The sequence below is a fragment of the Sorex araneus genome, chromosome 5 (genome assembly GCF_027595985.1).
Source record: "Sorex araneus isolate mSorAra2 chromosome 5, mSorAra2.pri, whole genome shotgun sequence".
NCBI classification, from domain to species: Eukaryota; Metazoa; Chordata; class Mammalia; order Eulipotyphla; family Soricidae; genus Sorex; species Sorex araneus.
This window is the reverse complement of record NC_073306.1, coordinates 100455230-100469420: the sequence shown is the minus strand read 5'-3', so window position 1 is coordinate 100469420 and position 14191 is coordinate 100455230. Positions and strand designations below refer to the sequence as shown.

The following is a 14191-nucleotide window of genomic DNA, read 5'->3' as shown; positions in this document are numbered from 1 at the left end:
ATAAAGTAGCTGAGAGGTACAAGCTTACAATGTTGCGATTCCTGGCAGACATTTCTCTGGGCTTAGTTACTAAAATACTAAAATACAGAAATCCAAAACTATGCTGCTGCTAGTGCGGCCTCCGGACCTCATATCTCTTCATTCTCAGCAATGGAAAACAAGTTACCAAATGCTTTCTTTTCAGCAGATCGACTTTAGGGGGGAGAAACTCCAAATCAATAATAGTGAATTTTTTTTGTTTAAATATTGAATGTAATCAAAGTAAAGTGAAAGTAAAGTGAAATTTACCAGTTACACATGCGGGATGGGGGGCTGGGGAGGTGGGGGGAAGGGGGGAGGTATATCGTGATTCTTGGTGGTGGAATATGTGCACTGGTGAAGGGATGGGTGTTTGAGCATTGTATAACTGAGACTTTAACCTGAATGCTTTGTAACTTTCCACATGGTGAATTAATAAAAGAATTTAAAAAAAATAGGAAACACCCAAAAAATGCATTTCAATAAATAAGTTAAAAATAAAAAATAAAAAAAATAAAATGTGGGTTTTCACTCTTACACATATTTCTTGGTTAACTTAGATTTAGTCTTTGCAATTATGTACCTAAAATTGTCACATACATAAAAATTGAAAAGTGATGCTTAGTATTTACTTTTACCTATAAATAAAAAATTTAATATTTGAAAAGAAAAAAATGACTTATATTATTTAATATTTCTATAATTTAATCGTGTGGGAAGAATATACAGAGATTATATATTATATAATATGTAGAGAGGATATATATATATATGGAGAAAAGGGCTAACTGAATTATTTCCTATGTCATCATTTCACATTTTCTGAAGCAATAGAAATAGTTTTACCAATCTGTAAAATTCATTTAAAATAATCTTATGATCTTGGAATATTTAAATAGCTAAATCTAAGCCCTCACTATAATAATTATTGGGCCCTGGAAACCACTTCTTGCTAGTAGATATTAAGAATGTCACAGTTGACTTCTTTGTGGTTTTATTTCATTGGTGGTCTCATAGTGTAGAGCACATTGCATCACGGTCACCATCACGATAGCCCGTTAAACACTGATTTCTTGGGCAGGCCCAGTAACATCTCATTTCGTCCTTTCCCTGAGATCTTAGAAGTCTATCTGGACTTGACCCTCCCAACGATGTTGCACTGGGGGCTCTTCAGGGTCAGGGGAATGAGATCCAGCTTGTTACTGAATTTTGCATATAAATACACCATGGGAAGCTTGCAAGGCTGTCCCATGTGGGCAGGAAACTCTCAGAAGACTGCCAGTTTCTCCCAAGGGGAGAAGCAGGCTAAAGTGGCCTCGCACTTCTGAGAGCTTGCTTTTAAGTCTCTGGATGTTGACTGTTGATGGGATTACACACACCTGGATTCCTCTGCCGGTACCTTCATGCATGAGGGCTGTCCGAACGTGTAGAGAGGAGCCTCCAGCATGGCTGCAGCTAGGTTCTGGTGGTCTTCGGCTGCCGGGAGCTCTGCTTGGGGTGGGGAGGGAAGCTGGAGCCCATCCCCTCCGACGGGCCCTGGGGAAGACGTCTTCCCCGGAGCACATTGCATAGAAGAAATAATTAGGAGAATAATGAATCATGATACTTCATACTGTTACCATTTGAAATAGAGAAGTTGAAAAGGAATTGACAGAAAATGGTATGTGGTCTAAACTCATTTTTGTTTCAGAATTGTGAATTATTTAGGAAAAATCAAGAAAAATTCAGACTAATGATTCTGTGTCGAACAATAATCCCAAACTATTTTGTCTGAATGAACTATATAGTCTCTTAAGATAGTATGGAATAGGGAAGACATAAGCACAAAGAGGCAAACACTAGGGTCAGACCATGGGTGTTAACTTTGTCTTAAGCATGTGATCAGAGAAAAATGGCCTGACTTCCTTATTGCCTGTTCTCGAGCACGCAGGTTGCTTCAGATTCTGGCTATTGTGAATAGTGCTGCAATGATCATAGGAGCGAAGATGTTTCTGCTGTGTGCTTTTTGGGCCCCCAGAGTATATTCCCAGAAGTGGTAGAGCTCAATTTCTAGTTTTTTGAAAAATTTCCATATTGTTCTCCAAAAAGTCTGGACCAGTCAGCATTCCCACCAGCAATGAATGAGGGTCCCTTTCTCCCTGCATCTGCACCAGCACTGGTTGTTCTTGTTCATTTGGATGTGTGCCAGTCTCTGTGGTATAAGAGTTTTTTGTTGTTTTGTTTTGCATATCCCTGATGATTATAGTGAGGTAGATAATTTTTTCATGTGCCTTTTGGCCATTTGAATTTCTTCGAGGAGGAAGTTTCTGTTTAGTTCTTCCATTTTTTGATGGTAAATGCCCTACCTGCTGTGCTATCACTCCAGCCCTGGATATTTTTTTCTTGTTAAAGTTCTACCAGTGACTAGATACTAACTCCTTACTGGATGGGTATTGAATGAATAGTTTTTCCCATTTCATGGGCTGTCTTTGTATCTTGGTCACTGTTTATTTTTGAGGTTCAGAAGCTTCTTAGTTTAGTGAGCCCCATTTGTTAGTCTTTGCTTCCACTTGCTTGATCAGCAAATTTCATTTTTGAAGATACCTTTAACTTCAGTGTCACAAAGGGTTTTGCCTATGTTTTCTTTGTATTTTATTGGGACTGTATCACTATCTGTCACTGTATCATTGTCATCCCGTTGCTCATCGATTTGCTCGAGCAGGCACCAGTAATGTCTCCATTGTGAGACTTATTACAGTTTTTGGCATATTGAATACACCATGGGTAACTTGCCAGGCTCTGCTATGAGGGCGAGTTACTCTTAGTAGCTTGCCGGTCTCTCCAAGAGGAACGAAGGAATTGAACCAGGTCAGCCACGTTCAAGGCAAACGCCCTACCCGCTGTGCGCTAGTCCTACAGTACTTAAATGATCAACTGTCAGGGTTTGTCCATAGACCCTAGAAGAGATTTTCAAGGATGTGAGACTCCTAGTGGCCAAATTGAGAAAATCCTGGAAACTACCCCTGTCTCCTACCCCAGAGTGTGTATTCCATAACCTTGTGGGTTATACATAAATCTATACTGCCATAATAGAATGCATCATTATTGAAAAATAATACAGAAGGGATAACATTTTATATGTTGTTATAGATATTCTATTGATAATATTTAATTATACATAAAAATAAATACAAACTAGAAGGATATTTATTTAACACCCAGGCCCCAAATAAAAGGAAGATTGTGGAATAGTATAGGACTTAAAGCACTTGTCTTGCACTCAGTGGACCGCAGTTTGATCTATGGCTCTTGACTGTCAGAGCCAGGAGTAGCTACTGAGCATTGTTGGGTATACCCCCTACAGCTCGCCATTGCACTGTTGCACTGTCATCCCGTTGTTCATCTATTTGCTTGAGTGGGCACCAGTAACATCTCCGCTGTGAGACTTGTCACTGTTTTTGGCATATCGAATATGCCATGGGTAGCTTGCCAGGCTCTGTTGTGCAGGCAGGATACTCTCAGTAGCTTGCCGGGCTCTCTGAGAGGGGTGGAGGAATCGAATCCGGGTCGGCCACATGCAAGGCAAACACCCTACCCGCTATGCTAATGCTCCATTCCCACCTCGCCATAGAAAGACTATTTTAAAAAAACTCTTAGACCTTTTCCCAAGTCTGTATATGATTTAAGATATTTTTTCTTGTTCCAGTAAAACAAATGAAAATTCCATCTTACATGATCTTATTTATGTGCTAGTTATTTGTGATTCCTTTCTGTATTCTGAGTAAAGAATTTACAGTGCTGGTATTTTACTTCAGCTCTCTTTCCTCACTTATAAATAACTCTCTTCCTGGTTTAATTTCACTAAAATTTATTCAGTTTTTAGAGGATTGAGGAAAATAAGAAAAAGAGGCAGTCAATTTGGTGTAATTTGCTCAAAACATCATCCTACAGTGCATAGCAGGTTTAAATTTGTTGAATCTTTTTCAAATTCAGAATTTGTTATATTTGTGAGCTAAATAATTTATGTCCTGCTTAAAGGAAAAAATCCGCATAGTTTATTGGAAATAAGATAAAAGGATGTTGTCAAATAAATAAATATATGGTGATATATTCATATGATATGATATACAGAAGAGAAAATTTCAGGAATGACAAGAATAGTTAAAAATAGTTAATTATGGTTGAAATTTTCCAGTATGACTTAAAATAGGGGTATGTAAAATAAAATTATGGGAGGAGGTAGAATATCTTCTATGGGAAGACCCATAGAAGATGGTTTAAACATGCTTTCCTGTTTTTATTGAAGAAAGTTGCATAATAATATCACATGAATTGCAGATATACATCAGTATAAATAAACATCTGTATATACTGTATTTTTTTACCACCAGTTCTACCTCTCACTATAAAACTGACCCTTTTGCACATTTATTTTCAATGTTTGTTTCAATGTTTCAAGATTCAATGTTTTAAAATTTAATTAAGATTTTGAAAGTTTGGTAGCGTTAATTTACAAGAATATAAATGTTTATATATTGTAGGAACACACATTACCACAGCCACTGCCCGAAGTACCAACATCCCCCAACCACAGTCTCTTGGACCCTTTAAATCTACCTCATTTAGTAACCTGGATTCTGTGATTGGAATCCAAGGGTTTTTACTGGACATTTTCTATGTAAAATTTCATTTTTTGGAGAAAAGCATAGATCTTTACTACTGGTATCAAGTATTCCCAATTGTTTGCCTTGTGGATTTCTTTTATTTTTATGAAAAGAGGGGCACCCAAGAAATGCTCAGAAGATCTGGGGAGCCCACTCATGATATTCAGACAATAGGCTGTTAGTTCAGCACAAGGACCAGAAGAAGAGATTCTGCTTGGACCCTGCAGAATAAGGTTTCCTGGGCCATCCAGGAGGTGCTAGGCCTCCGGGACTGTACTCGGCTGATGTTTAGAAGACCATATGGTGCTGGGAATTAAAGCTGGTTCAGCAGTGTTCAGCTGGTTCAGCTGTACCCTACTATCTCCCAGTATCCTTTGGTTTATTTCAAGAGAATGTCTGCTAAATCTGTGCAAAAGTATAGTTTTCCTATTAGAGGTTTTGTTTTTCTAATATAAATGAGGCTGGTGGGTGCAGTGATGTGGTTATTTTAGTTGACTACTAAAATAACTGCCTAAATTATTTTCCTTGAAATAATTGTTATGATTCAGATGAAACACTTTGAAAATGTTTGTTCTTACTGTAGATGGCAGGTAAGAATGGTTTCATGCCAATATTTTCATTTGTGCTAAGAGTCATAGTTTTACTCACTTCTGTACCATCAGTGTAAATGTGAACACAGAGGGGAAAAATAAGAGAACATGCTATTATTATGAATTTGGATTGACTTCATAGACTTCATAGACTTCATGAAAGACCTTAGAAGCTTTAGGAACCCTCTGGAATAACTGTTGGCCAAAGATCATCCTGCTACAGATATGAGAAAGCACCATGCCACCTTCTGCTTTTTGAACAGTTTAAAGAGATGGCATTTGGGGTTTGGAGTGATAGTACAGTGGGTAGGGCATTTGCCTTGCATACAGCCAGCTGACCTTGGTTCTAACTCTGTCACCTCAAGCCTGCAGAGACACAAGTAAGCCCTGAGCACCACTGGATATCACACACACACACACACACACACACACACACAAAAAACTCCAAAAAACAGAGAGAGAGAGAGAGAGAGAGAGAGAGAGAGAGAGAGAGAGAGAGAGAGCATTTCAAATTCTGTCACTTTTTGTTCCAAAGGGTAATATATGCCTCACATGCTGGGGGATAAGGCAGCTGAGATAGAGAAGGGACCACCAAGTATATGATTCTTGGAGGGCTTGCTCGGGAGATGTGTGCTGAAAGTAGACTATGGAACAAACGTGATGGCCACTTGGTACCTGTCTTGCAAACCATAACACCCAAAAGGAGAGAGAGTAAAAGGGACTGTTCCTGCCACAGAGGCAGTGGGGGATAGGGGGAATGGGAGGGATACTTGAAACATTGATGGTGGAGAATGGGCACTGGTGGAGGGATGGGTACTTGATCATTGTATGACTGAAACGTAATCACAAAAGTTTTTAAGTCTGTAACTGTATCTCATGGTGATTTATTTTTTAAAAAAGGAAATATATCTGGAATATGTAGCCTTGAAACAATTTTCAAAGCATTTTTCTTTTTGTAGTCTAAGGTTAAAAGTTCAAAAGTTGCTGTTTTCTGGCATTGGCATTTAGCAATCTGAAATGTCTTCCTTTTCTTGTCTCTAATACCTAATATTTGGCAGAGCCCTGACAACTAAATCACAAAAAAGCAAATTAATTCTCCATCCAAAGAGTCTTTGAAGTATAGTCTTAGAGTGACATTTCTTTGGCTTCATAAAATTGACTGTTCAGAAACAGTTCTAGTGTCTTGAAGTGTCCCGTATGCAGGAACGACAACTGTGTACATCAATCTGGCAATACATCTAGCTGATGTATTTTCTTCTTAAATCATACAAAAAGGTGCTTTATTTTAAAAAGCTTATTTAAAATGAACTTTGCAAATGTATCTCATTTCATTGGGTGACAGGGGGTAGGAGGAGACTCCCAAGCATTGCACAGGGCCAGGGACCACTCCCAGTGATACTTGGTTAATCAATCAATTGGGCCAGATGGTTCAATGCTTGTATCCCTGAAATGATGTACAAGTTCAGTGTGGGAGGGGGATAGGGGTGAGAAGTTGGAGGGGGGTAGGGAGAAGGGGCATACATGAGATTTTTGGTTCAAACTTAAGTCCTAGTACTTGCCAGGGCCAATCAGATACCTTCCCAGCCCATATTGTGTTTTGGGAGTGAGAGGACAAACTGGAGGTGCTCATGGCTTACTCCTGGCTTTGTTTAAGAATCACTCCTGGTGTGCTCTGGGGACCATGCCAGGAATAGAATCCAGGTCAGCCACATGCAAAGCAAGCACCCTACTAGCTGTAGTATTACTCTGACCTCCCACCCTATTGCATTTTTTTTCTTTTTGGGTCACACCTGGAGATGCTCATCGGTTACTCCTGACAGTGCTTGGGGACCATATGGGATGCCTGGGATAGAACCCAGGTTGACTGCATGCAAAGCAAACACCCTAGCTTCTGTACTATTGCTTTGGCCCAGAATTTTTCAAGAAGATTTTTTATCCAATAGCAGATGATCATCTGAGTCTTGTGTTATTTTAAATGCCAGTTTTCTCATGTCCTAGTATTTTAGTAAGCCTATGTCTTCTTTCTATTCATAGTCCAAATAGCAATGAAAAGATTTAAAGAATATAACAATGACTTAAAATTTAGTTTTTACCTGTTAACGTAGAAGAAACATAAAAATTATGAGTTAGAAACTAGTGGAAAAATCTTATAAAAAACCAACTGGGCATATAAGGTGCTTAGTAAGGAGGAAAAGATTAAACCAACAAATTAAAACCTTGAAGAATCTGGAAAACTATTTCTTTGAGGCCTTAAGAAGGAGAAATTTAATTAATTGTAGGGTTTTAAAAAAAATGATAAGTATTTCAATTTTACAAAAAAACAAATATAGTATAGCAAACTAACACATGCCCACCACTTACATTTCAATTAATATTTTAATATTAAGAGTTTACAGATTTACTTGCTTCAACTGTTTTTTGTGAGAAAATATTTTAATCTAAATTAAAATATGGTATTTTATTTTTAGTGAATATGTATATCTAAAAGATAGTCTTGTAAATATAAATTTGACCTCGAGGAGAAGATATGAGCGCTTTAGAGTACCAATTCAAATGCTTTGTTTTCAGCCCTCATGTAGATTAAGGTGTGTGAGTTATGAGCAATTAAAAAGGAACTTGAAATAAATGAAACTGAAAAAAATTGTTTGGAGAAGTTAGAGGACAATTGAGTTGAAGCCAAGGGCTGGGAAGAAAGATATCTAAAGAGAAAAGTTTGATTTAATTTTGTTAGCTTTATAATGTAACCCTTTTCTCTTTTACCCTGTAATGTCTTTGTTTGAATTTGCATTTTTCATTCATGTTTCAGAATGAAACATTTTGCATGTGCATTTTTTATGGTTGACCCTGGGCTTAAGGTGGTGTGGAGTGAGATCCGAGGCTATCAAATGTTGATATTCAAGCTGCGAAACTTATTACAGAGGAGTCTAGGAGTTCATATTCTGAATAGTTTTAGTTTGTTGTATCTTCTATTGGACATACTTAGCATTTTGTATTAAAGCAATACAGTGTGTCTTAATTATGTAATTATTATTTTTATGCCTAGGTCTTGGATGTGGTTTATTATACACAGCAACAGTGACTATTACCTGCCAGTATTTTGACAGCCGCAGAGGTCTTGCACTTGGATTAATTTCAACAGGTACCTTTTCAAAATAAGTTTAGCATTGCCACTACTCAGCCTTCTAATCATTTATAAGTACCAAGCAGAGGGACTGGAGATATAATACAGTGGGTAAGCACTTGCCTTGTTGTACTAAGATTCTGCATGGTCTTCTGAACTCCACCAGGAATGATCCTTGAGTAAGAGCCAGGAGTAAGTCCTAAGTGATGCTGGGTTCGATCCAAAAGCAAACAAACAATAAAATACGGAACACAGGTTAGTTCAACCAATTACTCCTTAGTTGACACCAAAAAGCATCATTTTTTTTAATTGTAGTCTTAGGAGAATATTTGGTTTTCCACAATTAATGGGTGTACCTTTAAAAAGAACAAATGAAATGCTAATGGACTGGGGATGTAACTCAGTGGTAAAAGGCAGACTTTACCTATTTGAATACCTGGCTTGGATTCCAGTACGAAATCAAAGACAAACAAACCCAAACCCTAAGAAACATATATAAAAATTGGGGGCATTATATGTATAATGTAATGAAGAAAAAAAGCTGATGGTCCCAGTAAATTTAGAATCAAATGCTCATAAGGTTATGGTCCAAGTAAATTGAGAATCAAGTGTTAGTAAACTTATGGTTCCAATAAATTTGGAACCTTGCTAAAAGTAGCAGAGAGCACTCATATAAAGAATTCCTGAGAAAGGTAAGAGAAATGGAGGGGAAATTTGGGGGCCGCCTAGGTCACTATCCCAAGACTCATGCTGAACTTCTCTCCACCTCCATTTATTGTTGACCTTACAACTTAAGATCAGCTTATTCAACATTGTATCATAAACAGATAGACTTAGCTCTGCCCTGTTTTCTCATATGGAATTTCCCAATGATATTTTAAAATAATTTTGATTTTGAAGTATTACATTAAAATTGTTAAATAAGAACCATTTGAGAACTCTGCAAACTAATTAGATGGATGTAACTTCCCATTCCAGTATATTTGATGTTATCTGTAGCTTAAAAAATGAAGTCATGACATAATTTTGTATGGCTTTGTAAATCGGGTATATTTGCTAACTTTAATACCCTTTGAAATTCTACTTTCCTATTGATATGAATCATTGGTTCTATTATTTCAGTAATGTGTTTATCAAAGCTCTGTTAATATCTTAAAACTAAAGTATATTTACGATATCCTGGAGTCCAACTAATTGTGAATCATATGTATATATGAATATATTTGTATATACATGTGTATACATATATATATAGCTTTGTCATCTTTAGTACATTTCTTGATCTTTGTAGACTTGATCTTTGTAGGTGATTTCAATAATCAGTTAAAAATAATTATAGGACTTACCCAACATGATCATCATGATGAGTACATAAGACCATGCAATTTAAAATGCTTTAGACAGTCTTAACTATAAATAATTCTCTAAATATTGTACTATTAATGTGATTTCTTTTACCGTTAGCTTCAGTATTCTTATGATTGTAACATAAGGGTCTCATAAATTCCAGTGGTAAGAAGAAATTGGCTTGGGATACTAATAATGTTTGTTCTAAGAGCCCCAAATGAGAAGAGATGAAGACTCATCAGCTCCTCCTTTCTTTTTTAGGTTCAAGTGTTGGACTTTTTATCTATGCCGCTCTGCAGAGGCTACTGATTGAGTTCTATGGACTGGATGGATGCCTGCTGATTGTGGGGGCATTAGCTTTAAATATTTTAGCTTGTGGCAGTCTAATGAGGCCCCTTCAGACCTCTGATTGTCCTTTGCCTGAAAAATCAGTTCTGGAAAACGTACCAGATAGATATGCCATGTACAGCGAGAAGGAAAAGAACCTGGAAGAGAACATAAATATCCTAGAAAAGAGGTATTTCAGTGAGGAAATGTGCAAGAACTCATTGGCCTCTGGTGACTGGAAACAAGAAAATGCCCTTCATGAAAAGCCAGCTATGGCACACACAAAAGAGACTGAAACATACAAAAAGAAAGTTGCAGAACAGACATATTTTTGCAAACAGCTTGCCAAGAGGAAATGGCAGTTATATAAGAATTACTGTGGAGAAACTGTGGCTCTTTTTAAAAACAAAGTATTTTCAGCACTCTTCATTGCTATCTTTCTTTTTGACATTGGAGGCTTTCCACCTTCATTACTTATGGAAGATGTGGCAAGAAGTTCAAATGTGAACGAAGAGGAGTTTATTGTGCCTCTTATTTCCATTATTGGCATTATGACAGCAGTTGGTAAACTACTTTTAGGGATCCTGGCTGATTTCAAGTGGATTAATACCTTATATCTTTATGTAGCTACTTTACTCATTATGGGCCTGGCCTTGTGTGCAATTCCATTTGCAAAAACTTACGTCACCTTGGCAATTCTTTCTGCGACCCTAGGGTTTCTGACTGGTAATTGGTCTATTTTCCCATATGTAACCACCAAGACTGTGGGAATTGAAAAATTGGCTCATGCTTATGGAATATTAATGTTCTTTGCTGGACTTGGAAATAGCCTTGGCCCACCAATTGTTGGTAAGATATTTACCTTAATGTCACTCCATTTTAGTGTTCTTTATAGTATCTCCAGATATAAAAATTCATATAGCAATTATAGCACAAATTGGCACAAAGTCTGCTTTAAATATTTTAAATGGTATTATCTAAAATTACTTTGATATAGTTGAAAAAGCCAATATATTTTTGTGGAATTTTGAATTCTTTTTTTATATTGGATATAAAATATAAATATAAATGCTTCCTTATTCTTGTCCAAAGAATTTTTGGACAAGAATTTATTTAAGAGATGCTCCCTCCCAATAGGCCATTTTGAAAGTAGATGGTGTAAAATATGTTCTAATCTTAACTGACTGTAAAATTGATGAAAAAATACATAGAGCTCTATTCCTATGAGTTTTAATAAACTAATTTTTTTTCTTACTCTCTTTTCAGGTTGGTTTTATGATTGGACCCAGACCTATGACATTGCGTTTTATTTTAGTGGCTTCTGTGTCCTCCTTGGAGGTTTAATTTTGCTGCTCACAGCTCTGCCCCCCTGGAATGCATGCAACAAACAACTCCCCAAGGCAGCTCAAACAGTCTTTTTGTATAAAGTTGCCTCTAATGTTTAGAGAAATGTTGGAAGGCATTACTACACTGTTTTTACATAGAAAAATTTCACTATGGCTGACTCTGAATGAATTGCTTTAGCATACTCTATTCTCTGTGCACTGTATATATATGTAGCCTCTATCTCATGCATTTCTGTATGAAATTTATCTCTTGTTTTTTTAAAAAAGAAATGGTTCTATTATGTTTTACAAATATTCATGAGTTTTTGACGTTGTAAGTTTTGGCCAGCCTCTAAAGCTTTTTTTTTCTGTGTAAACATTAAAAAAATATAATATCTCTGCAAATTCCTACAGTTCCATTGCCAAGCACCTAGAGGGAACTCTTCGGTTTTAAAATTGAAGAAAGCTGCATGATGAGATCTATTAACGAGTCTCTTCTCTATTAGGTATACTAGTAAACAGAAGACTTCAAACCTGTTAGGAAGTGAAAGTGGTCCTGAAACAGCATTAGGAATTGCAGTGTAGGGCCATAGAGATAGCAGAGCAGGTAAGGTGCTTGCCTTGCATGTCCTTTACTTGGGTTTGATCCCTGATGCTGCATACAGGACTCTAAGCACAAGTAGGAGTGATCTCTGAGCACAGAACCAGGAGTAAACTCCAAGTATTGTCTGATGCGGCCCAAAATAAAGAAGAAAAACACAAAACAAAAGAGAATTGCAGTAGAGGGAGTTGACCATTTTAAAAACAGGATATTGTTAAATTCACCAATGCTTAAATCATATTTTATTTGCTGTAATGAAGCACCCAGGTGTTTGGTGCCCAGGGAACTTGCATTGTTTCAGTTCCTGAAGCATTTGTTGAAATGTAGGCAATTTCTAAATAGAGGAATATTTACTATAGCCCGCCTTCATGGTTGGCTGCTATAACCTTGCTCATTTTTGTTTGTCAGCATCTGCTGGGCTGATATCTCCCAGAAAATGCTGATTTTACCTGCATCCAAGCTGAAAATGCATATTAAACCATTCTGTTCTGATAAATGGGAAACATCCATTTGCTTCAATCACAGCGGGAATGAATTGCAAGTCCTTGCATGTCTTCTCAGTGAAGCATGCATTTACTACTATCAGATTTTACCGTTCTCAAATTTTAATTCAAAGGCAGAACTTGAAAAGTGTGTCTGTGTGTGTGTGTGAGTGAGTGTGTGTGTGTGTGTGTGTTGTGCTAGTGTATGTGGGACATGGGAAGGGAAAGGATAATAAGAAGTTGAAACCCCCATCCAAATTCTAAAGTCTTAAGAAAAGTGTTCCAGGAGGGAAATCCATGTTTAATAAATTAACATTCTTTTGATTTTTAGATTTTACTGTGTATGAGAATGTCTGTGATCACTTAAAAATATAATTGCCTAAATCCCATTCCCAGGTTTCGGACCAAGAATCTTTATTTTTAACAAACTCTTCCAGTGATTATGATAACACAGCCTGAATTGAGAATAACTGTTACAAGATTGGCCATAGAAAAGAATATATTCTCTTAATGTATAAAACAAACAAAAAACCAACTAAACACACACACATGATAATTAGCGACTGAAGTAAGGGTTTTTAAAAATAAGTAACCAGGCATGGTTCTTTAAATAAGAGACAGCCTTTTCATCATGCCAAAATTCTATTTTCATTTCTTTTGAAATATATGATTATTTTATACTTCTATGTTGCTTTCTTCGAAGGCGCCTGAAGCACTTTAGAGGCATGAACCTCTACAACACCTCAGTGAGGTATGTAAATAATGCTTGTCTATGCAGTAAACCTGGAGGTTGGGGAATTTTATGACTGAGCTAATCTTACTCAATAATGCAGTCCTGGAGTTTATAGCTCTTTGGACTTCTGCTCCATGCTCAGACTTCAAAAAGGTGTCTGTACCTCATTCTTTAGCCACGGTCAATGTAGTGAATGAAATAAGTGATGTTAAAAAGATTAGATAAGTGTTTTTGTGTTGAAAGTTCCTTTTCTGGTCAACATTAAGTTCAGAAAATTGAATAGTCTGAAAAAGTTGAACATTTATGACCTTACATTCATCAATGCTGATAATCGTACAAATGCATCCTCACTTTGTCTGCTCGTGTTCTTCAATATGTCCATCATCCATTGTCTTTGAAATGAATTTTAAGTTCCAATAAAATATTTTTCTGTTTTTTTCTTTTGCATCAGTTTGGTTCCTTTTTTCACTTCTTAGCAACCCCAATAACTTCCCAATTATAATGACACTTCACTTGAATAGGGAAATAGAAATTACCTGATGCTTACTTCACATTACAGAATTTGGTGATTGTATATCAGCATACTCAATATCAACTTGCTAAATTATTGGAATGCTTGCCATCCAAAAAGTGAGTATGTCATCCCACAGAATGTTTTTGAGGAAAGAGACTGATTTTTGAGATTTTGAATATGATCCCATTAATCACTAATGAAATTCTTATTTTCCAAACACTTCATATGTTTAACCCTCATATTAGCCCTGTGAGATGGAGATTACTATTCTTATTTTGTGTCACAGAATAGGCTTTTCATAATATGAGCAACATAATACTTATAACTATATAAAAGTAAAATCAGAAAAGTGAAATTTAAAAAAATCCGAGAGGGTTGCTATTAAACTAATTCCTTAGTGAATAGAAGATATATTTATGTAAATTATTATTTAGGACTTGCTCATTCCCAAGTTTTTCAAAACATACTTTATAATATATTGATTTGAATA

General features: G+C 36.5%; 1 protein-coding gene across 1 annotated transcript in view; it reads left to right on the top strand.

Moving 5' to 3' along the window:
- Positions 1-13134, top strand: part of SLC16A9 (solute carrier family 16 member 9) — a 50426-nt gene extending 37292 nt beyond the window's left edge. Inside the window, exons 4-6 of the mRNA XM_004616525.2 lie at positions 8295-8390; positions 9981-10895; positions 11313-13134. Coding sequence (XP_004616582.1) covers positions 8295-8390; positions 9981-10895; positions 11313-11491 — 1190 coding nt within the window. The 3' untranslated portion in view covers positions 11492-13134. The remainder of the gene's footprint in view (positions 1-8294; positions 8391-9980; positions 10896-11312) is intronic.
- The last annotated feature ends 1057 nt before the right edge of the window (positions 13135-14191 follow it).